Source organism: Odocoileus virginianus, chromosome 8 (assembly GCF_023699985.2).
Source record: "Odocoileus virginianus isolate 20LAN1187 ecotype Illinois chromosome 8, Ovbor_1.2, whole genome shotgun sequence".
NCBI lineage: Eukaryota > Metazoa > Chordata > Mammalia > Artiodactyla > Cervidae > Odocoileus > Odocoileus virginianus.
This window is the reverse complement of record NC_069681.1, coordinates 38,368,338-38,384,809: the sequence shown is the minus strand read 5'-3', so window position 1 is coordinate 38,384,809 and position 16,472 is coordinate 38,368,338. Positions and strand designations below refer to the sequence as shown.

The following is a 16,472-nucleotide window of genomic DNA, read 5'->3' as shown; positions in this document are numbered from 1 at the left end:
TGTACTACAGAGTTTCATATAATGACAATTCATATTTTTGGCTTCTGAGGAAATTTAGGATTAGTACAAATTAACAGAATTTTGTACAATGGGAAATCTGACAGACACATTGTCTACTGACAAACACTGACAAGCCTACGGTGCTATCAGGGACAGGATTTTATCAAGAGCTGAGATTAATGTCTTTCCATTAACCTCACTTAGACTGCAGGCCTCACTTCTTTTCTGACCTACAAGGGAACTGGAAATAATTGGGAGCTGGCTTTTGCCATGAAGCTGCTCCCTGGGGATCATTTGGATATTGAGTTGATTATTTATTCTTTCATGTCTCAAGAGTATCAGTCATTAAATAATGGTTATAGTCCACTAGATAGGTCTGTGGTGGAGAGTTATAGAGTGGTTATTTAAATATTTAACATTCTAGGTAATCAGTTGTTTACAAGTTGTCTTGTGTGTGTGTTTTGGTTACTGGTTGCTCACACCTGTGTTAAGTTCCCCAGCACCCTCTGTGTGCCCTGCAGAATGCCACTTTCTGAGGAACAAAGATGACAACCAGATGCTCCCTGATCTTAAGAAGCCTCAGAGTTCTTCGAGATACAGACCCAAAATTATAAAGCATGCCATAGATGCTACCTTTATTTAAATGTAGTAAATTTTACATAATATAAAATTTACCAGCTTAACCATTTTAAGTGGATGATTTAGTGTTAAGTACATTCACATTGTTTTGTAGCCAACTTCCAGAATATTTTTTTGCCTTTAAAAACTGAAATTTTATACCCATTAAACCACAACTCCCTATTGCTCCTCCCCCATCCCTGGAGACCACCATCCTACTTCCTGTCTTCATGAATTTGACCACTGTAGGAACCTCATATAAGTAGAATCATACAGTATTCACATATGGCTTGTTTCATATATCATGATGTTCTCAGGGTTCATCCATGGGTCAGAGTCTTCTTCTTTTAAGGCTGAATAATATTTCATTTTAAGGATATCATACATTTTGTTTATCCACTCACTTTCAACATGAACATTTCAGTTGCTTCCAATTTTGGCAGCTATGAACAGCTATGAACACAAATGTACCATATATGCTATCTTAAAAGATTACATAAGATTCTGTGGAAGCATAGAGGGGCTTAAAGAGGCAGATGCATTAATGTTGACTGAGAAACTGAGGAGATATCCACTATCCAGATGATAGAAGGGAAGGGTCTCTGAGGTATAGGGTAAGCATGCACCCTGGAAGTGGGAGGATTCAGTGCTTTGGGGGGATCTATATGTGACCTGAGTATAGGGGGTATGTGTATGTTAGGACTCAAGGCAGGAGAGGTAGGTGGAACTTCCTATCACCTTGTCTGTTCTAGTTCATTGTCTTTTTTAAAACTCTGCCCTGGTCCCAGGCAAGGGCCTCGACTGAGTGTAGAAGGAACATCACCAAAAGACATGGACATTGGCAGGATCTCTCTGCTGTCTCCCACAAGGATCTTCCCCTGCTCCATTCAATTTGCTTTCAGCAACTTTGAGCGTGTCTCTGGGCCCTACCTCCAGCTGGGGACTCTGGTTCCTCACCTCTGAGTCATGATTCTAGACTCTTCTCTGATGGCCCCAAGCTAGCCATACCATCCCTATTTGGAGTGGACCTAGGATTGCACTGGGGTTCCAGAAGCAGTTTGCCCAGGCCAGTAAGGACCAGACCTGCGCTAAAGAAAGAAGCAGCTTGTGGGTGGGAGGTCAGGGGGATGACAGCTCAGTGTGGGTGAGTGGAGGACAAGTCTACAGAAAAGACCAAAGGACAGAGGAGGAGGCTGTAACTGAAGGGTATAACAGAGGATGAGAAGATTTCAGAAATACAAAGAATAAAGATGGGTAGGAAGGAGATATTTGAGGGTTAGGGACAGGGATCTAGGACTGACTTCCAAGAGTCGGCAAGAGTAATCAGGTGTCATATACACAGTGGTCCCCAGTCTTTTTGGCACCAGAGACCTGTTTTGTGGAAGATGATTTTTCTACAGACTGGAGGTAGGAGGGTGGGAGGGGATGATTTTGGGATGATTCAAGCACATTACATCTATTGTGCAATTTATTTCTATTATTATTATCTCAAATCCACTTCAGATCATCAGGTATTAGATCCCAGAGGTTGCAGACCCCCGACATATAGTATCCCAGGTCAGGTTAAGTTCAGCTCAGGAGCCCAGAATCTACTAACCACCTTGAACAGCTCATGACACGGGGAAGGAAATGCTGAGATCCCCAGTCCATGGTTAGTTTCTAGGAAAGACTCCCAACAATGTCACTGATCTAATCCACATCCACAGAGAAACAGAGTCTCCCTGATACACTGACAAGGAAGCCAACAGCAGATGTTGCTAAATCTTTAGCTGGATTTTAAAGAGGCAAATGGTGTAAACAAACCTTTTCTTTTGAGTCGGTGCATTCTGTCAGATCCTTCAATACCAGAGGCCCATCTAAGGTATGCCTGAAGTTCACGTCCTCAAAGGCAAGCTCTCCTTCATGGGGCCAGTCCAGTGGCGGACGATACTCGTATTCCCAGGGTGCTTCTTTCTCAAGCTCCATATATTCAACCACCCTTTCTGCTGACACCATCTGAAAGACATATGATATCACGTGGGTTAGGAATGGAAAGTCTGGTTTATGCATGTTCAGAGACTGTAAATGAGATGTTTTGCTTTTTTATCTTGATATCTGTTTTTACATGGTTAAGAATATCCCAGGTCTTATCATCCTCCAAGGACAGAAGTGGGAATCTAAGGAGGACTTTGATAATACGCTATTTTCTTGTAACACTTGCTTATGGCTACTTCCTTCAACATGGTATTAACACTAAAAGAAATAGAAAGATGAATGGTAAGATTTTATTGATTCACTTTTCATACCTGAATAAAAAAACAAGAGAATTTTGTCAAAGAAAAGAATATTTATGGACATCGGTACATAATCCGTGGCTTCAGAAGGGCCGTGTGCTAAGGATGAGTAGATCTGAAAGATCATCAAACCTCATTTTAATAATAAGTCAAACTTTCTACTCTATCAGGAGCTAGAAGTGGAATGATTTTATTTTTACTGTTTTCCTCCCTTTAGATGAAGGTGCAAATATTCAAGACAGGACATAATTTACACACTAAGGCCTCCTTAACAACCATAACTTGATACTTCTGATAGCACATTCTGAGAGGGAGTTTATCCTACCCAAAAGAAGCGACACCATCAAATTCAGGTGTTCAGTACATACAAAAATGAATGCTAACATGGAGGCGGGTGTGGAAATACCAATTAATTAAACAACTAACTTTAAAATTTTAAATTCTACTTTTACCAAAAATGAGGAATTACCCATTAAGGAACAAAAATAGACTAGTCCTTAAGAAATTAACTTATATCCTTCCCAGGATTTCAGGGCCTCTCTGGTACAGAGACATTTATTATTTTTGAAGACATCTTGTGATGAATATAAAGCCTGTTGACATGGTACACATAAGACTGAGAAAAAATGTATACATTTTATTTTATATTCATTTTTAACAGATGGAGGAAGGATCTAAAAAACTATTACCCACAATGTAAAAATAACAAGTCTAACATTTTACATAAGAACTACTTTTATGCCATTTAATAACAAGGAGACTAAAAAAGGCTAAGAACATCAAGATAAACATCACCATTTTCTCAACTTCAGCACTTTGTCTGACGCACCACTGGAATATCCATGTGAATGTGAGGGCAAGAGAAAGCACTATGCCAAACTGCCCTGGATTCAAAGCTAAATGAGGAAGAGAAAGGGGAATAAAGTCAGTCCCAATCTTTTTTAAAAAACTTATTTTATTGAAGTATAGTTAAGTTACAATGTTGCATTCATTTTTGCTGTATAGCAAAATGATTCAGTTATATGTACATTCATTTTCATATATTTTTCCATTATGGTTTATCAGAAGATATTGAATATAGTTCCCTGTGCTATATAGTAGGGCCTTGTTGCTTATCCATTCTACATATATAGTAGACTGCATCTACTAATCCCAAGTTCCAAAGTCCATCTCTCCCCCATCTCACCTCACTCTTGGCAACCAGAAGTCTGTTTTCTATGTATGTGAGTCTGTTCTGTTTCATAGATAAGTTCAATTATGTCATATTTTAGATTCCACAAGTAAATAGTATCATATGTCTTTCTCTATCTGACTTGCTTCACATAGTATGATAATCTCTAGGTCCATCCATGCTGCTGAAAACACATTATTTCATTCTTGTTAATAGCTAAGCAATATTTCATTGTATATAAATACCACATCTTACTCTATCTGTTCATCTACTCATGAATATTTAGATAGTTTCCATGGCATGGCTATTGTGAATAGTGCTGCTGTAAACATAGGGATGGATATATCTTTTTGAATTATAGTTTTCTTCTGATATATGCCCAGGAGTGGAACTGCTGGGTCATATGACAACTCTCTTTTCAGTGTTTTGAGAAACCTCCATACTGTTTTCCATAGTGACTGTACCAGCTTACATTCCCAGCAACAGAGTGGGAGGGTTCCCTTCCCTCCACGTTCTCTTCAGTTTTTACTATTTGTAATCTTTTCAATGATGGCCATTCTGACTGGTGTGGAGTGGTACCTCTTTGTAATTTTGCTTTGCATCTTTCTAATAGTTAGCAATGATAAGCATCTTTTCACATGCCTCTTGGTTATCTGTGTCTTCTTTGGAGAAAGGTCTATTTAAGTCTTCTGTCCATTTTTTAATTAGCTTGATAGTTACTGAGTTATATGAGCTGTTTGCACATTTTGGAAATTAAGCACTGGAGGTCATGTCATTTGCAAATATTTTCTCCTAGTCTGCAGGTTGCCTTTTTGTTTTGTTTATGGTTTCCTTTGTTGTACAAAAGCTTGTAAGTTTGATTAGATCCTATTTGCTTTTCTTGCTTTTATTTATATCATCTTGGGAGACAGATCTAAGAAAACATTGGTACAATTTATGTCAGAGACTGTTTGTTTTGCATATGTTCTCTTCCAGGAGTATTATGCTGTCATGTGTTATGTTTAAGTTTTTAAGCCATTTTGAGTTTATTTTTGTGAAGGGTGTGAAGGTGTGTTCAAACTTCATTGATTGACATATAGCTGTCCAACTTTCACAATATAACTTGCTGAAGAGACAACTCAGTCCCATTCTTAACTCCAAACCAGGCTCCTTCTGTCCTTTCATCAGAAAGACTCCTTTATAATATTTGAATCCTTTGCATATAATGGTAGTATATTACTTATACTTTTACTATGTGTTGATTGAGACCATGATACAATGGGAAAAAAGCAAACAAACAAAAACCTCATTATAAATTCATGTTGTTGTTCAGTCTCTAAGTCATGTCCATTTCTTTGTGACCCCATGGACTGCAGCATACCAGGCTTCCCTGTCCTTCACTATTTGTGAATTCATAAAGACTATTAGTTCATTAATCCCAAGAGGATTGAGGCACACTTGACAGCATCATACAGGTGAGAAATAATGGCATCATTCAAACTTTGGTCATATGGTTTTGAGAACTATTATCCAACACTTTCAAAGGAAAGCACAGCTATAGGAATAAATCACAAAAAACAAGGGTTCTAAGAGCCTCTGCTTTCAAATCTAAATACTACTTTCATTTTTCCATTATTAAAAACTGTGATTCAGTTTTGTTACTATGGAGCAATTACAGATGGTGAATTCATGCCACTCACACCAACATCTGCTCATCTGGTACCCACATAGTCATGAGGATAGTGTTCTATCCTACAGAATATCTTCCCACTCCAGTGTACCAGGCACCTACAACCAAGAGATCTGAGTAGACCTAGAGCTAAAACCTAAAGCCCTAAACTGGAGAAAAAACTTAATTGTAAACTTGGTTCTCTCTTCCCCAACTACAGGACACTACCCAGAATGTTCAGAAGTCTGCCTGCTACAGATGCATAAACCTCAACTCATTCAAAGAAAGATAAAGGGATAAAAGGTCTCATCAAGACCCAAATAACTCACTGTGGAATGAAATGCTGCAAACATTTTAATACAACTCATTAGAAACAAAGGGTATATGATGTCAGACAAAGTGGCAAGAGTTCAATTTAACAACTTAATGCAGGTATAAATTATAACCATACCACAAACAGTTATTCACATCTGTACTTACTTTTTGCCAGCATCAGGGACCCAAAACAAATGATAATGAAAAAGACGGCACAGATGACATCCAGACGCACGGCGAACCATTGAAATGTGGTCAAAAGCAAGAACCAAGCCTCTGGATTTGTGAACCACAATAAACAAGTAGAAATATCATGTTAGCTGCTTCGAGCGAGGGAGGACACTTCTCTCAGTTAAGCTACAGAAGGTTTTTACACAAGGTAGGACAGCAAAGTTACAGAACCAAGGAGCCTGAAGATCCAGAAAGCTAGGTTCTGATACCAGACAATGTATAGGACACATAGGAATCACTCCAGGGGCTTCGTGGAAAGCACGCACTGAAAATTTCAACCCACAGGTTATAAACAGAAATATTATAGTCATAAAGAAGATGGAAAAATGGTCTCATTGGTGTGTTTCCTGCAGTGCTGGGGCTCAATATGAATCATCCTATCATATGGTCTACTGTTCCCAGCTCTCTGACAGTAGACAGCACAGTTCACTCTGTTTACAGCATCTTTAGCACTTGCTATAGGGCCCTACACATAATCTTACGTGTGCTTAGTCGCTCAGTCATGACCGACTCTTTGTGACCCCATGGACTGTAGCCTGCCAGGCTCCTCTGTCCATGGGATTCTCCAGGCAAGGATACTGGAGTGGGTTGCCATTTCCTTCTCCAGGGAGCCAGTATCTAAAATGACCATCAGCTAAAAGGATCTGCCCATGGCTTTCAAAATGATACCTTATCTTGAAAAATGCAATAAAGAGTTTAAAGATGAGGCAGGATCTTACAGACCTAGAGCATATTCTGAAATCACCACCTAGGGAAAATATTTCACTGACACACAAAAAAATAATTTCTTTCTATCAAGTGAGCAACAAATCAGGAAATGATTTGCCTCAATCACGCCTGCCACTCTGCATGCTCTGAAAAGAAAGTTGGCAAACTAGAGTCTGGGGGCCAGGAATAATCCACCATGTGGTTCTGAAAATAAAGTTTTGTTGGAACACAGCTAGGGCCATTTGCTGATATAGTCCCTTTGTCTGTCTTCATGCTACAACATGAAAGGTGAGTAGTTGCAACAGAGACCACACAGCACACAAAGCTACCATGTTTACTGTCTGGCTCTCTGCAAAAAAATGTTCATTGACTCCTGTCCTAAAGAGACAAAACCATAAGACGTGGTGACAATTGGACAATACAAGGCCGTAAGGGGGAGGAAAGTAGGGGTGTGACAGGGGAATAGAGGAGCACACAGAGGATGCTGAGAGGAAGGGGTGGGGGAGGCAGGTGTGCAGAGGGGGATGAGGGGCAGCACAGAGAGAGGTGTGGGCCAGCAAGGCCACCCGAGACGGAGTCAGCCTCAGAAGGCAGCACATTCCATCCTTAGAAATCATCTCCAGAAACATACAGACCTGAGTGCAAATCCTGGTGTGCATCAAACACTTCCTGAAACCTCTGTTCAGCTTTGTACGCCCGGATGCTCCAGAGTCCTTGGAGAGAAGATGCTAAGTGGGAAAACACCGGGCTCCGAGCTGCGGAAGACACATAACAGAGAAAGTCAGGGAGGCTGGATGCAAGAAAACCCACTGCCTCCCAGGCTCTGTGGTCACACATCCTGCCAAACGGCACACCTGGGGCTTCCTGGCGGGCTGCCTGGGGGAGGAAAAATGACATCATTTCTCAAGAGGTTTCTCTACGAGAACCCTCAAACTCTTGCTTAAAGCAAGCTTCACTTTAACAACCTGGAAATCAAAGATATGTTTTGAAACCATATTGGACCACATTCAAACTGGAGTTAGAGTTAGACAATGAAATTCTTTGCTAACTCATTCAGTTGGTTCTCCTCAAATAAGGCCTCCCTCCTTATTCTTCCCTGACATCCCTCTGGGTGGAAATTACTGTTCACAAATATTTGAGTCAGTGGAATTTTAAAATTTAATTCTCTGTGAGAGCACTCACCACCCTGAATTTTGATGAGCTACCTGTGTTTTGTCTCCACCTTAGATGATTAGCCTAAGGGCTGGGATAGAGTCAGTACATCCCCATCCTGGACCCGAGCCAGACACAGGACAGGGTGAGATGAGAAAGGAGAGAGAACAGTCTGCTGTCTGCCCCATCCTGGGGCTCTCCCTGCATCTGCACCAGGATGCGGGTCATGGAGCATCTGGTTCTGCACCACCCTTGTGCCCACAGGACCTGGCAGACAAGGGGTCTTTGAAAAGTCTTGACTTCTGCTCTGGGAACCTGATGGATGTTTTTATATCTGCCTGCTGGATACCTGTCCTGGTGTTTGGAGGTCACTGCAGCTGTGACACTCATATCACCCTTTTAGAATCGGACAGTGGCCTTAGAGGCTATTGTCTTGAATGATCTCATGTGGGTTTGGGGTCTAGTGTCATATCACTGGTCATCCATTTCCCTCCATCTTCTCTAAGAGCACAACTGACTGTGAGTACCAGGGTCAGGCTCCTGCACATCAGGGAACAGGTAGGCTGCAGGCTGCTGGCCAGTGATGACCCCTTATGGTCTCATTCCCACCATGGACAAGGCTGTAACCTGCTGTTGTCAGGGGCAGATAGTGAGCCTGTGACTTCTGTCTGGGATGAGTGATAGAGAACTTGTGTTTTATCAGCAGGAAATACTGACATCACTTTGTTACCTGTGCATCTCCTAGAGAAGACCTGTTAGTAAAACCTGGATATTTAGGGGAAGTGAACATCACTTATCTTATAGGAGGCTACAGAGACTTTATAAAATGATGGGGAAAAAGAATCAAGGGCAAATCTCCAAATTATTTTCAAGTCCTCACTCCTTAATCCAGCACCTGAATGCCTGTGTGGGTGACGGTTCAGCCACTACTGACAGGCACACAGGCACTGCAGGTGTGTGTCAGGGGTGGGCTGAGGTACAGACGGGCAAAGACACAGAACCTCTTCTTCCGCCTAGTGTCACTGGTTCTACTAGCAAGGAAGGAACAGGCTTCCTCCTGTGAGACACTGGGGCTCAGAGGGGGTGGGAAGCCCTGGGCTGGGGAAGGACAGCCTGGGCTGGGGGCCAGCTGACCATCCACTCAGCCCTGGGGCTACTTCCTGACTGGGACATGTGACCAGGAACCCTAACTGTTAGACGCCCTCAGGTGTAATATTCCTTCAAGGAAAAAACCTTCTTTGAACCAGGACTTGATCTAACATTTCTCCTTGAATCTAACTCAGGCAAAGAGCCTAAAGTGATTTGCTGGTGCTTCTGACTGTCCAAGGGCATGTCTGTGGTCTTACTTCAGCATCCACACTGTTCTCTCTCTTCATTCTATTGAGTGACCCTAAACTTTTATTTATTTTAGCTTCCTTTAACTTTATACTTTAAAGACAGCAACATGAACACAGACTAAGCTCCTGGTCCAGATAAGAAGGGCTGGAGCTCTGTTCAGGCCTTTTCTGGACCCCCAGCAGGTGTTCCAATCAGACCCCAGAAAATCAGCCCATCTGGACACATGGTACACACAGGGATGATGCAGATGAATTCCAGGGCTCAGTGTACTGATGCAGAGAACCCAGTTTCAGAGAGTGTTGAACACTCACCAGAACCACACTTTCATTCCCAGAGCAAATGTTGTGACATCAACACTATTCATCACAGACAAAGCTTCTGAGGAGGAAGTAGACATGCCTGTTCTCCCAGGGAGAGTCCTGGAATGAACTCATCAGTGTGGCCTCCCTCACCTGCTTCCCTCATCAGGAGATCAAAGTGCAGCTGATTCTCTCCAGCAGGGATGGAGAGTAGGGTTGACTTTAGAAACCAGGTGTCATCTCAGCACCAGGGAAGCCAAATACCCCATCACCTACCTCACCTCATACCCAAAAGTTACAGTGGGCCAGAGGGAATGCTGACCTGTGAAAAATCATCCTGCTTGTTTAAAATCCCACTAGGGCTAAGCAGGAAGCCAGGATGAGTGAAACAGAGGATCTGCAAAGAAAATTAACTAGTACAGGGAAAAGAGAATGTGAAGGCTCTGGTCTTGTCTTGCCCAATGTTACATCCTCTTTTCCCAGAAGAACTGAGCTCACTGTCCTGAAGAAGACTAGGTCACAGCCATGGTGTCAGTCCACAGTCACAGACGGGTGTCATCTTACTATTTACATGACTGACAGCTGTGTTTTCCACAACCTTGGGGATACTTGGGGACACACCCCACAAGGACTGCTGATCTTCCCTGGCAGGAGGAACTGCATGCAAAGACCCAGGGCTGACTTTCTTGTTGCAGGTCATCATTCACGCTTCCTGAGACCTGCTTACTGTGTTCTTAATTCCCTCATGTTCAAGCCTCTATGCCTTTGGAAATGGCCAACAAGTACTTTATAAGCACTCACTCAAGAAATCCTCATAAGGACCCTGAGACTGAGGGACTAAGAACACTCACTGTTCAGTGGTGAGCTGGGTGTCAGACACAACTCTGTCTTATTCCCAAAGCCGTGTTTTTAGTCACAGCTGCACTGTCTCAGAAGGAGAAGGGTTAAGGACACTCATGTGTGACTATATGCATTTTTCTCCAGACTCTGCCATTTATGTTCAAAAAACCTCAAAATCTTACTCAACTAATATCCAATAGTCTTAGCCATGACTGCACATCTTACTAAATACCTTCAGGTGAACAAAGTCCCTGGGAATCTGGCATGAGAACCCCTTAAAACAGCAGACTTGAGGAGTCATGGTCTGCATATATGTGACACACCTGCTAACCCTTCTCTAGTGACGACCATGGCAGACACTGCTAGTTGACCACAGAACATTTTCAGATAGAATTCGGATATGGCTTCATCATTCAGGCACTGCCAAATGGAAAGAGTTGGCTAGAAAAATTCAGCTAAGCATCATTTAGTTTTATGTACTTCTCCATGACTGATCATTGTTGTGCTTACCTTTGTAAAAATGTGCAAAAAAATAAAAATTATAATCAGCTGTAGATGTGTCATTAAGATGACAAAAATTAAGCTAAGTTTCCAGAGGCAGCTAGGCACTTGGATCTGAAAATAAACCTCAAGATGCCAGTAGTCCTTCAGAGTACAAGGATGAAGCAAGCTTATGCAATTGAAGAAAGCAACTGGGTGTCTTTCTTTTTGCTGGTTCCTCAGCAGTGACTTTTTTTTTTTTTACTATCAGTTACTATTTAAAGAAAACAGTGGCAGTATTTATGGCACAGACTCATCACCTAGAGAGAAAATTTAAATAGCTCTAATCAACTGGCCACCATATTTGGTTATCTGGGGTATGGAGGAAAGAGTACTTGGGTTGGGTTGAATTTATTGTCTAATATTGTGGCAGCCTGTTAGAGTGCAATAAACGCCAATATTCACAGGGATAGGGCCAAAATTCTCAGACTCTCCAGATCAAACACTGAGAAAATCCTGTACTGCTCCTTGAAAAAGCCTCAGGAGGTACCTTTTTCCATTTCCATACAAAAGGAAGTGGCACATTCTCCAAGCATAAATCTCAGTCACATGTTCCTTCTGGGACAATCCCTCTTTGAATGTACCAGACACCTGCTTTGCAACAAGACTGCTGAATGACTCAGTTTCATGGGTGGCCTCAGATCATAAAACATCTGACACCTTGTCCACGCAGAAGACTGGATGGAGTTCATCACTTCCTCTTCTGCCTCCCCAGGTCCTACCATCCTACCAAGGTCACATGAGCAGGACATCACACACACCTGGACTCTACTGCTCCCCATCCATCCGAACACCTCACAAGACCAGACCTCATGGGAGGTCAGCTGATTCTCTTGAACAGTTAAATTTTTTATAGCTTTTACAAAAATGACACTATCCTTTATGCAAATACTTAGGATAAATGTCACTCAATAGTTTATTATTAAAAAATATGCAAATGTTACAACCCAAAACTCCTTTATCTTGATAAATTTATATTTTTTCCCCATTTAGTAAATACAAAAAGTCATGGGATCAATATGCTTGTCTTTTTGGCTTGTTTTCCACAAAGTCAAATTGGTGTGAATTTGCAATAATTATCTATCTTTCCTTGCTTTTTGGCTACTGTCCTTTTATACCTTTTTGAAAAGACATGTAACAATCCTACTTTCCTTATGATTTTTTGTTTTAATGTTGATGAAATATGTTTATGCATTAATAGTGAGATAATCTCTGAATTATTTCATCCTCTATGATTACCTGCATAATGGAATAATTAATCATAAAATGTGTTCCCCATTATTCTAAAACTAGGGACTTGAATGGAAAAATAGACTAAATGCATACTAAATGGATCTCTTTCCTGTGTCCTCCTAAGGGGATTATTTTCAGCATCTATTTAAATGAATAACTTTGGAAAAGGGAGACCACAGTGTGGCATCACTCAAATACTGGCGATGATAAAGAGCAAATCTGAAAAATAACAGGGCTTATCTTTGCAAAGCATTTAACAACTGAAATTTATTTGCCATCTTTGGAGTATATGAGAGAATGTATTTTTCAGATATATCACCTCTAACATGGAAGTATATTTCCTGATGCCTCTTTTCCTTTCATGAGCTTTTTCTTTCCTTGTCATTTCTAGTAACTTCAGGGAGAGAAGAATCTCCTAGTTTCCTTCTACATTAGTTCCAGTATGATGAAACATTTTATTTTTTTGAAAAGTGTTTATGGAGTTTCTGCTCTGTATTAGGAAGCATGTCATGAACAAAATAAAAACAGTTCCTATCCTCGTGGTACTCACATTCGTAATCACTGTACTAAAATGAAAAGCTGCAACTGACCTGCCACCAGATCCATTTACCTTAAGGGCCACGCTGACTCTTGGGAGTCATAGTATTTAATTACCCAATGTTCAGTTCAGTTCAGTTCAGTCACTCAGTCGTGTCCAACTCTTTACGACTCCATGAACTGTGGCATGCCAGGCCTGGCTGTCCATCACCAACTCCCGGAGTTTACTCAAACTCATGTCCATCAAGTCGGTGATGCCATCCAGCCGTCTCATCCTCTGTTGCCCCCTTCTCCTCCTGCCCCCAATCCCTCCCAGCATCAGAGTCTTTTCCAATGAGTCAACTTAGTGAAAAATTCTGGAAGACAGTCTGCAGAATTTCAGGGGTCTGGTTAATTATGGCATAAACAGAATTCAGCCTACATAGCCATCCCAACCTCAGAACGCTAGCACTCACTTGTACATTCCAGGCGTTTGATATCTCCATACGTCCATAAGAAATATATCCGAAGGAGGAAGAAAATGATGCCAAGGGGAATCACAGGTATTGCAATCCAAGGAATCACACCCACCATCACACCCGCCACACCAGTCATAAATAGAAACATCTGAAATAGAGAAGATAGGTACAGAGACCTCCTTAACAAGGATTCTATTCAAAGATAAACTTGACTGTTTTGCTGGGATTCAACTCCTTTACTCAAAAGATTTGTTGGAAAGGCAGGAAATGCTTTACCATCCAAAGAAATACAATTATTTGTGGTCATTATGATATTTATTGCATGTGTCAAACACTCTGATAAGAACTTTCTGGGCATTAGCTCTTATGATACACTCAGTAAACTGATGAGGCAGATGAGAATATTTGAGTAGGACTTGAATCCAAAACTATCCAAAGTCAGTAGGTGTTAGTAGAGAGATGAGTGAGCAGGCATCACAGGTGAGGAATCCAGAAGCCTCAGCTATACATGTGGAGAGAAAGATGTGGTTAATTACACATTCAGTGTCCAGAAAAGTAGGACAAAATTAAATGTTGAACTTTGGAAACAGAAATTCTTCTTTCTTTCTCAGTTTTCTAACCATAGTTAACATTTACTAAATGCTGACTGTGTACAAGCTGTACATTCAAAATTTCACATGTATTAACTTCTCACAACCAGCCCTATCTAGTAATAGTACTATTTCATTTTACAGATGGAAACACTGAAGCACAGGGAGAGGAAAACAACTTGATGGAGACAACAAAGCATAACTCACAGAGGTGGGGAGTCTGACTTTATGACACACTTAAGCCTGCTCTCAACATATAATATCCAGCCCTCAGTGAGGGTGGCTATAGCATGACCAACAAGTAGAAAGAAAACTCTTAGAGAAAGTCTAAGAAGTTTTTTGTTTTTTTTTTTTGGCTTAAAACCTCTGGCTCCTTTTCGCTCAAAATTTGCTTTTGAGCAAATTTAAGCTTGCTTTAAGCTTTTGACACATTTAAGCTGGCTCTCAATGTAGGACCAACTTCTTTTCATTATGCTAAGTATTTAAAATGCTTATTTCAAAGGCTAATGATTATAACAGACAACATTTACCAGGTGCTTACTATATGCAAGGCACTGTGCTAAGAGGTCTATGAATATTCACTCAATTATCACCTCATCCCCTGAGGTAATTTTATTTTGGGAAATGATCTTGGCCTAAAAAGACAGCAGGTAGAATAGAACTGGGCTTTCCCAGTGGCTCAGTTGGTAAAGAACATGCCTGCAATGCAGGAGACACAGGAGATATGGGTTCAATCCCTGTGTTGGGTAGATCCCTGGAGAAAGGCATGTCAACCCACTCCAGTATTCTTGCCTAGAGAATTCCAGAGGAGCCTGGTGGGCTATAGTCCACAGGGTCACAAACAGCCAGACATGACTGAAGTGACTTAGCTCACATGTACACAGAATAGAAAATCAAAGCATTGTATGATGCTAACTTAAGTTTCCATCTTTATCAGGAAAAGTATATTATGGTATAAAGCTTCAGGTGACAGAAATGTAATAAAAATTAGTGTCTGTCTGCTATAGGGAAGTGAGGTGGGGTGGTGGGGATGTGCAGATTCACACGGCCTGGGCCAAGGCCTCTGAAGTTTATGAGCTCAGATGAATACAAATCCGTGATGATCTGTACAAGCCATGGAGTGTTGGAGAAACAGGCAGGATACATGAACACTTTTTGGAGGATTCTAAGAGACTGATGACTGAATTTCACAGGCTGGTTTAACAAAGAAAATGAGTGGCATGAATAATTTGCAGGTAATAATCACAGTTGATAAAAAATTTTGAGCAAAAAGGAGCCAGAGTTTTTGAGCAAAAAAAAAAAAAAGGCTTTCTCTAAGAGTTTTATTTCTACCTATCAGTCATACTATAGCCACCCTCACTGTGGATTGGATATTATATTATAAAAACACATATATACATACAATGTATGGGTTTACATTTGTATGTATCTATGTATATAAATTTCTGAATCTTTTGTTGTCAGTTGTCTCAAACTCTTTATATAAGTTGGTAGAAGACAAACATAGTATACAGGAAAAAGCCAACATCTGAAGAAGGAAACAAAAGATTCTGGTATGCAATAAACATCCCTTCCCCGAAGCCAATCTCATTTCTTTCTTCCATATTCCCAGGAATTCCAAGGAGCCTAATCCAAGCTACACACACAATTCCCACCCTATGATTGGATTTCACGCCAATCTGATGACTCACCTCACCATGGCCAGTGTTTCTGTACTTCTGTCACACTATGACAGAGACCATGACGTGTGCACACCAAGAAGAATGTTGACCTAGAAGCAAGTGACTCAAGTCCTGATGCCCCAAGATGCAGGGGAATCATGTTGATATGCTTATAACCTATTAGGAGCACACCAGTTGGGAAATTTCACCCAAAGACAATGAAGCCACATGAACAAATACAAAAAATTCTTGGACGAAATCTTTCACTTGAGAGTACATGGTGATTATTCACAATTCAGGATAATTCTTTAGTTTGCAGAGAATGACAACAGTCTGATTAGAATGTTGGATCATTAAGGCAGAGGGCCCATCACCACCACCTATGGAAGGAAGTCTAATGAGCACCTCTCTTCCTCAAGAAAGATGCTGTGGTGTGAGCAGCTATTTCTGACAAACCACACTGGCCTCTAAATGAATTGTTAATGAAGTATATACAAAAGCAGTAAACAAAAGGAAAAGAAAATATTGCTTGTTTAAAAACCTGACCAATCAAAAAATTTGAAAAATAAGACATTAATTTATTGTTAGAGGCCACAACAGCAAGTTTTCACATAAGACTGGAGGAATTCCACACTTCTCTCGATCTCACAGAGAAATGATGGTTACCCCCGCTCTCCCAAATACCATAATGGACAACATTTTAAGAGGCTTGCCATGTACGCTACCTCACAAATATTTCACAGGCATTGTTTAATCTAATTCTCACATCAATATGAATAGGAGAGATTATCCTCTCCATTTACAAAGCAGGAAACAGATGTTCAGAGAAGTTTATTGACTTGTCCAAAGAAGGTAATTTT

General features: G+C 40.9%; 1 protein-coding gene across 1 annotated transcript in view; it reads right to left on the bottom strand.

The window, feature by feature from the left end:
• Window positions 1-16,472, bottom strand: part of LOC110127197 (ATP-binding cassette sub-family C member 4-like) — a 141,958-nt gene that overhangs the window by 26,808 nt on the left and 98,678 nt on the right. Inside the window, exons 21-25 of the mRNA XM_020877307.2 lie at window positions 13,359-13,509; window positions 7,600-7,719; window positions 6,191-6,301; window positions 3,687-3,787; window positions 2,422-2,613 (exon numbers count right to left, since the gene is read on the bottom strand). Of these exons, the coding sequence (XP_020732966.2) occupies window positions 2,422-2,613; window positions 3,687-3,787; window positions 6,191-6,301; window positions 7,600-7,719; window positions 13,359-13,509 (675 nt within the window). The remainder of the gene's footprint in view (window positions 1-2,421; window positions 2,614-3,686; window positions 3,788-6,190; window positions 6,302-7,599; window positions 7,720-13,358; window positions 13,510-16,472) is intronic.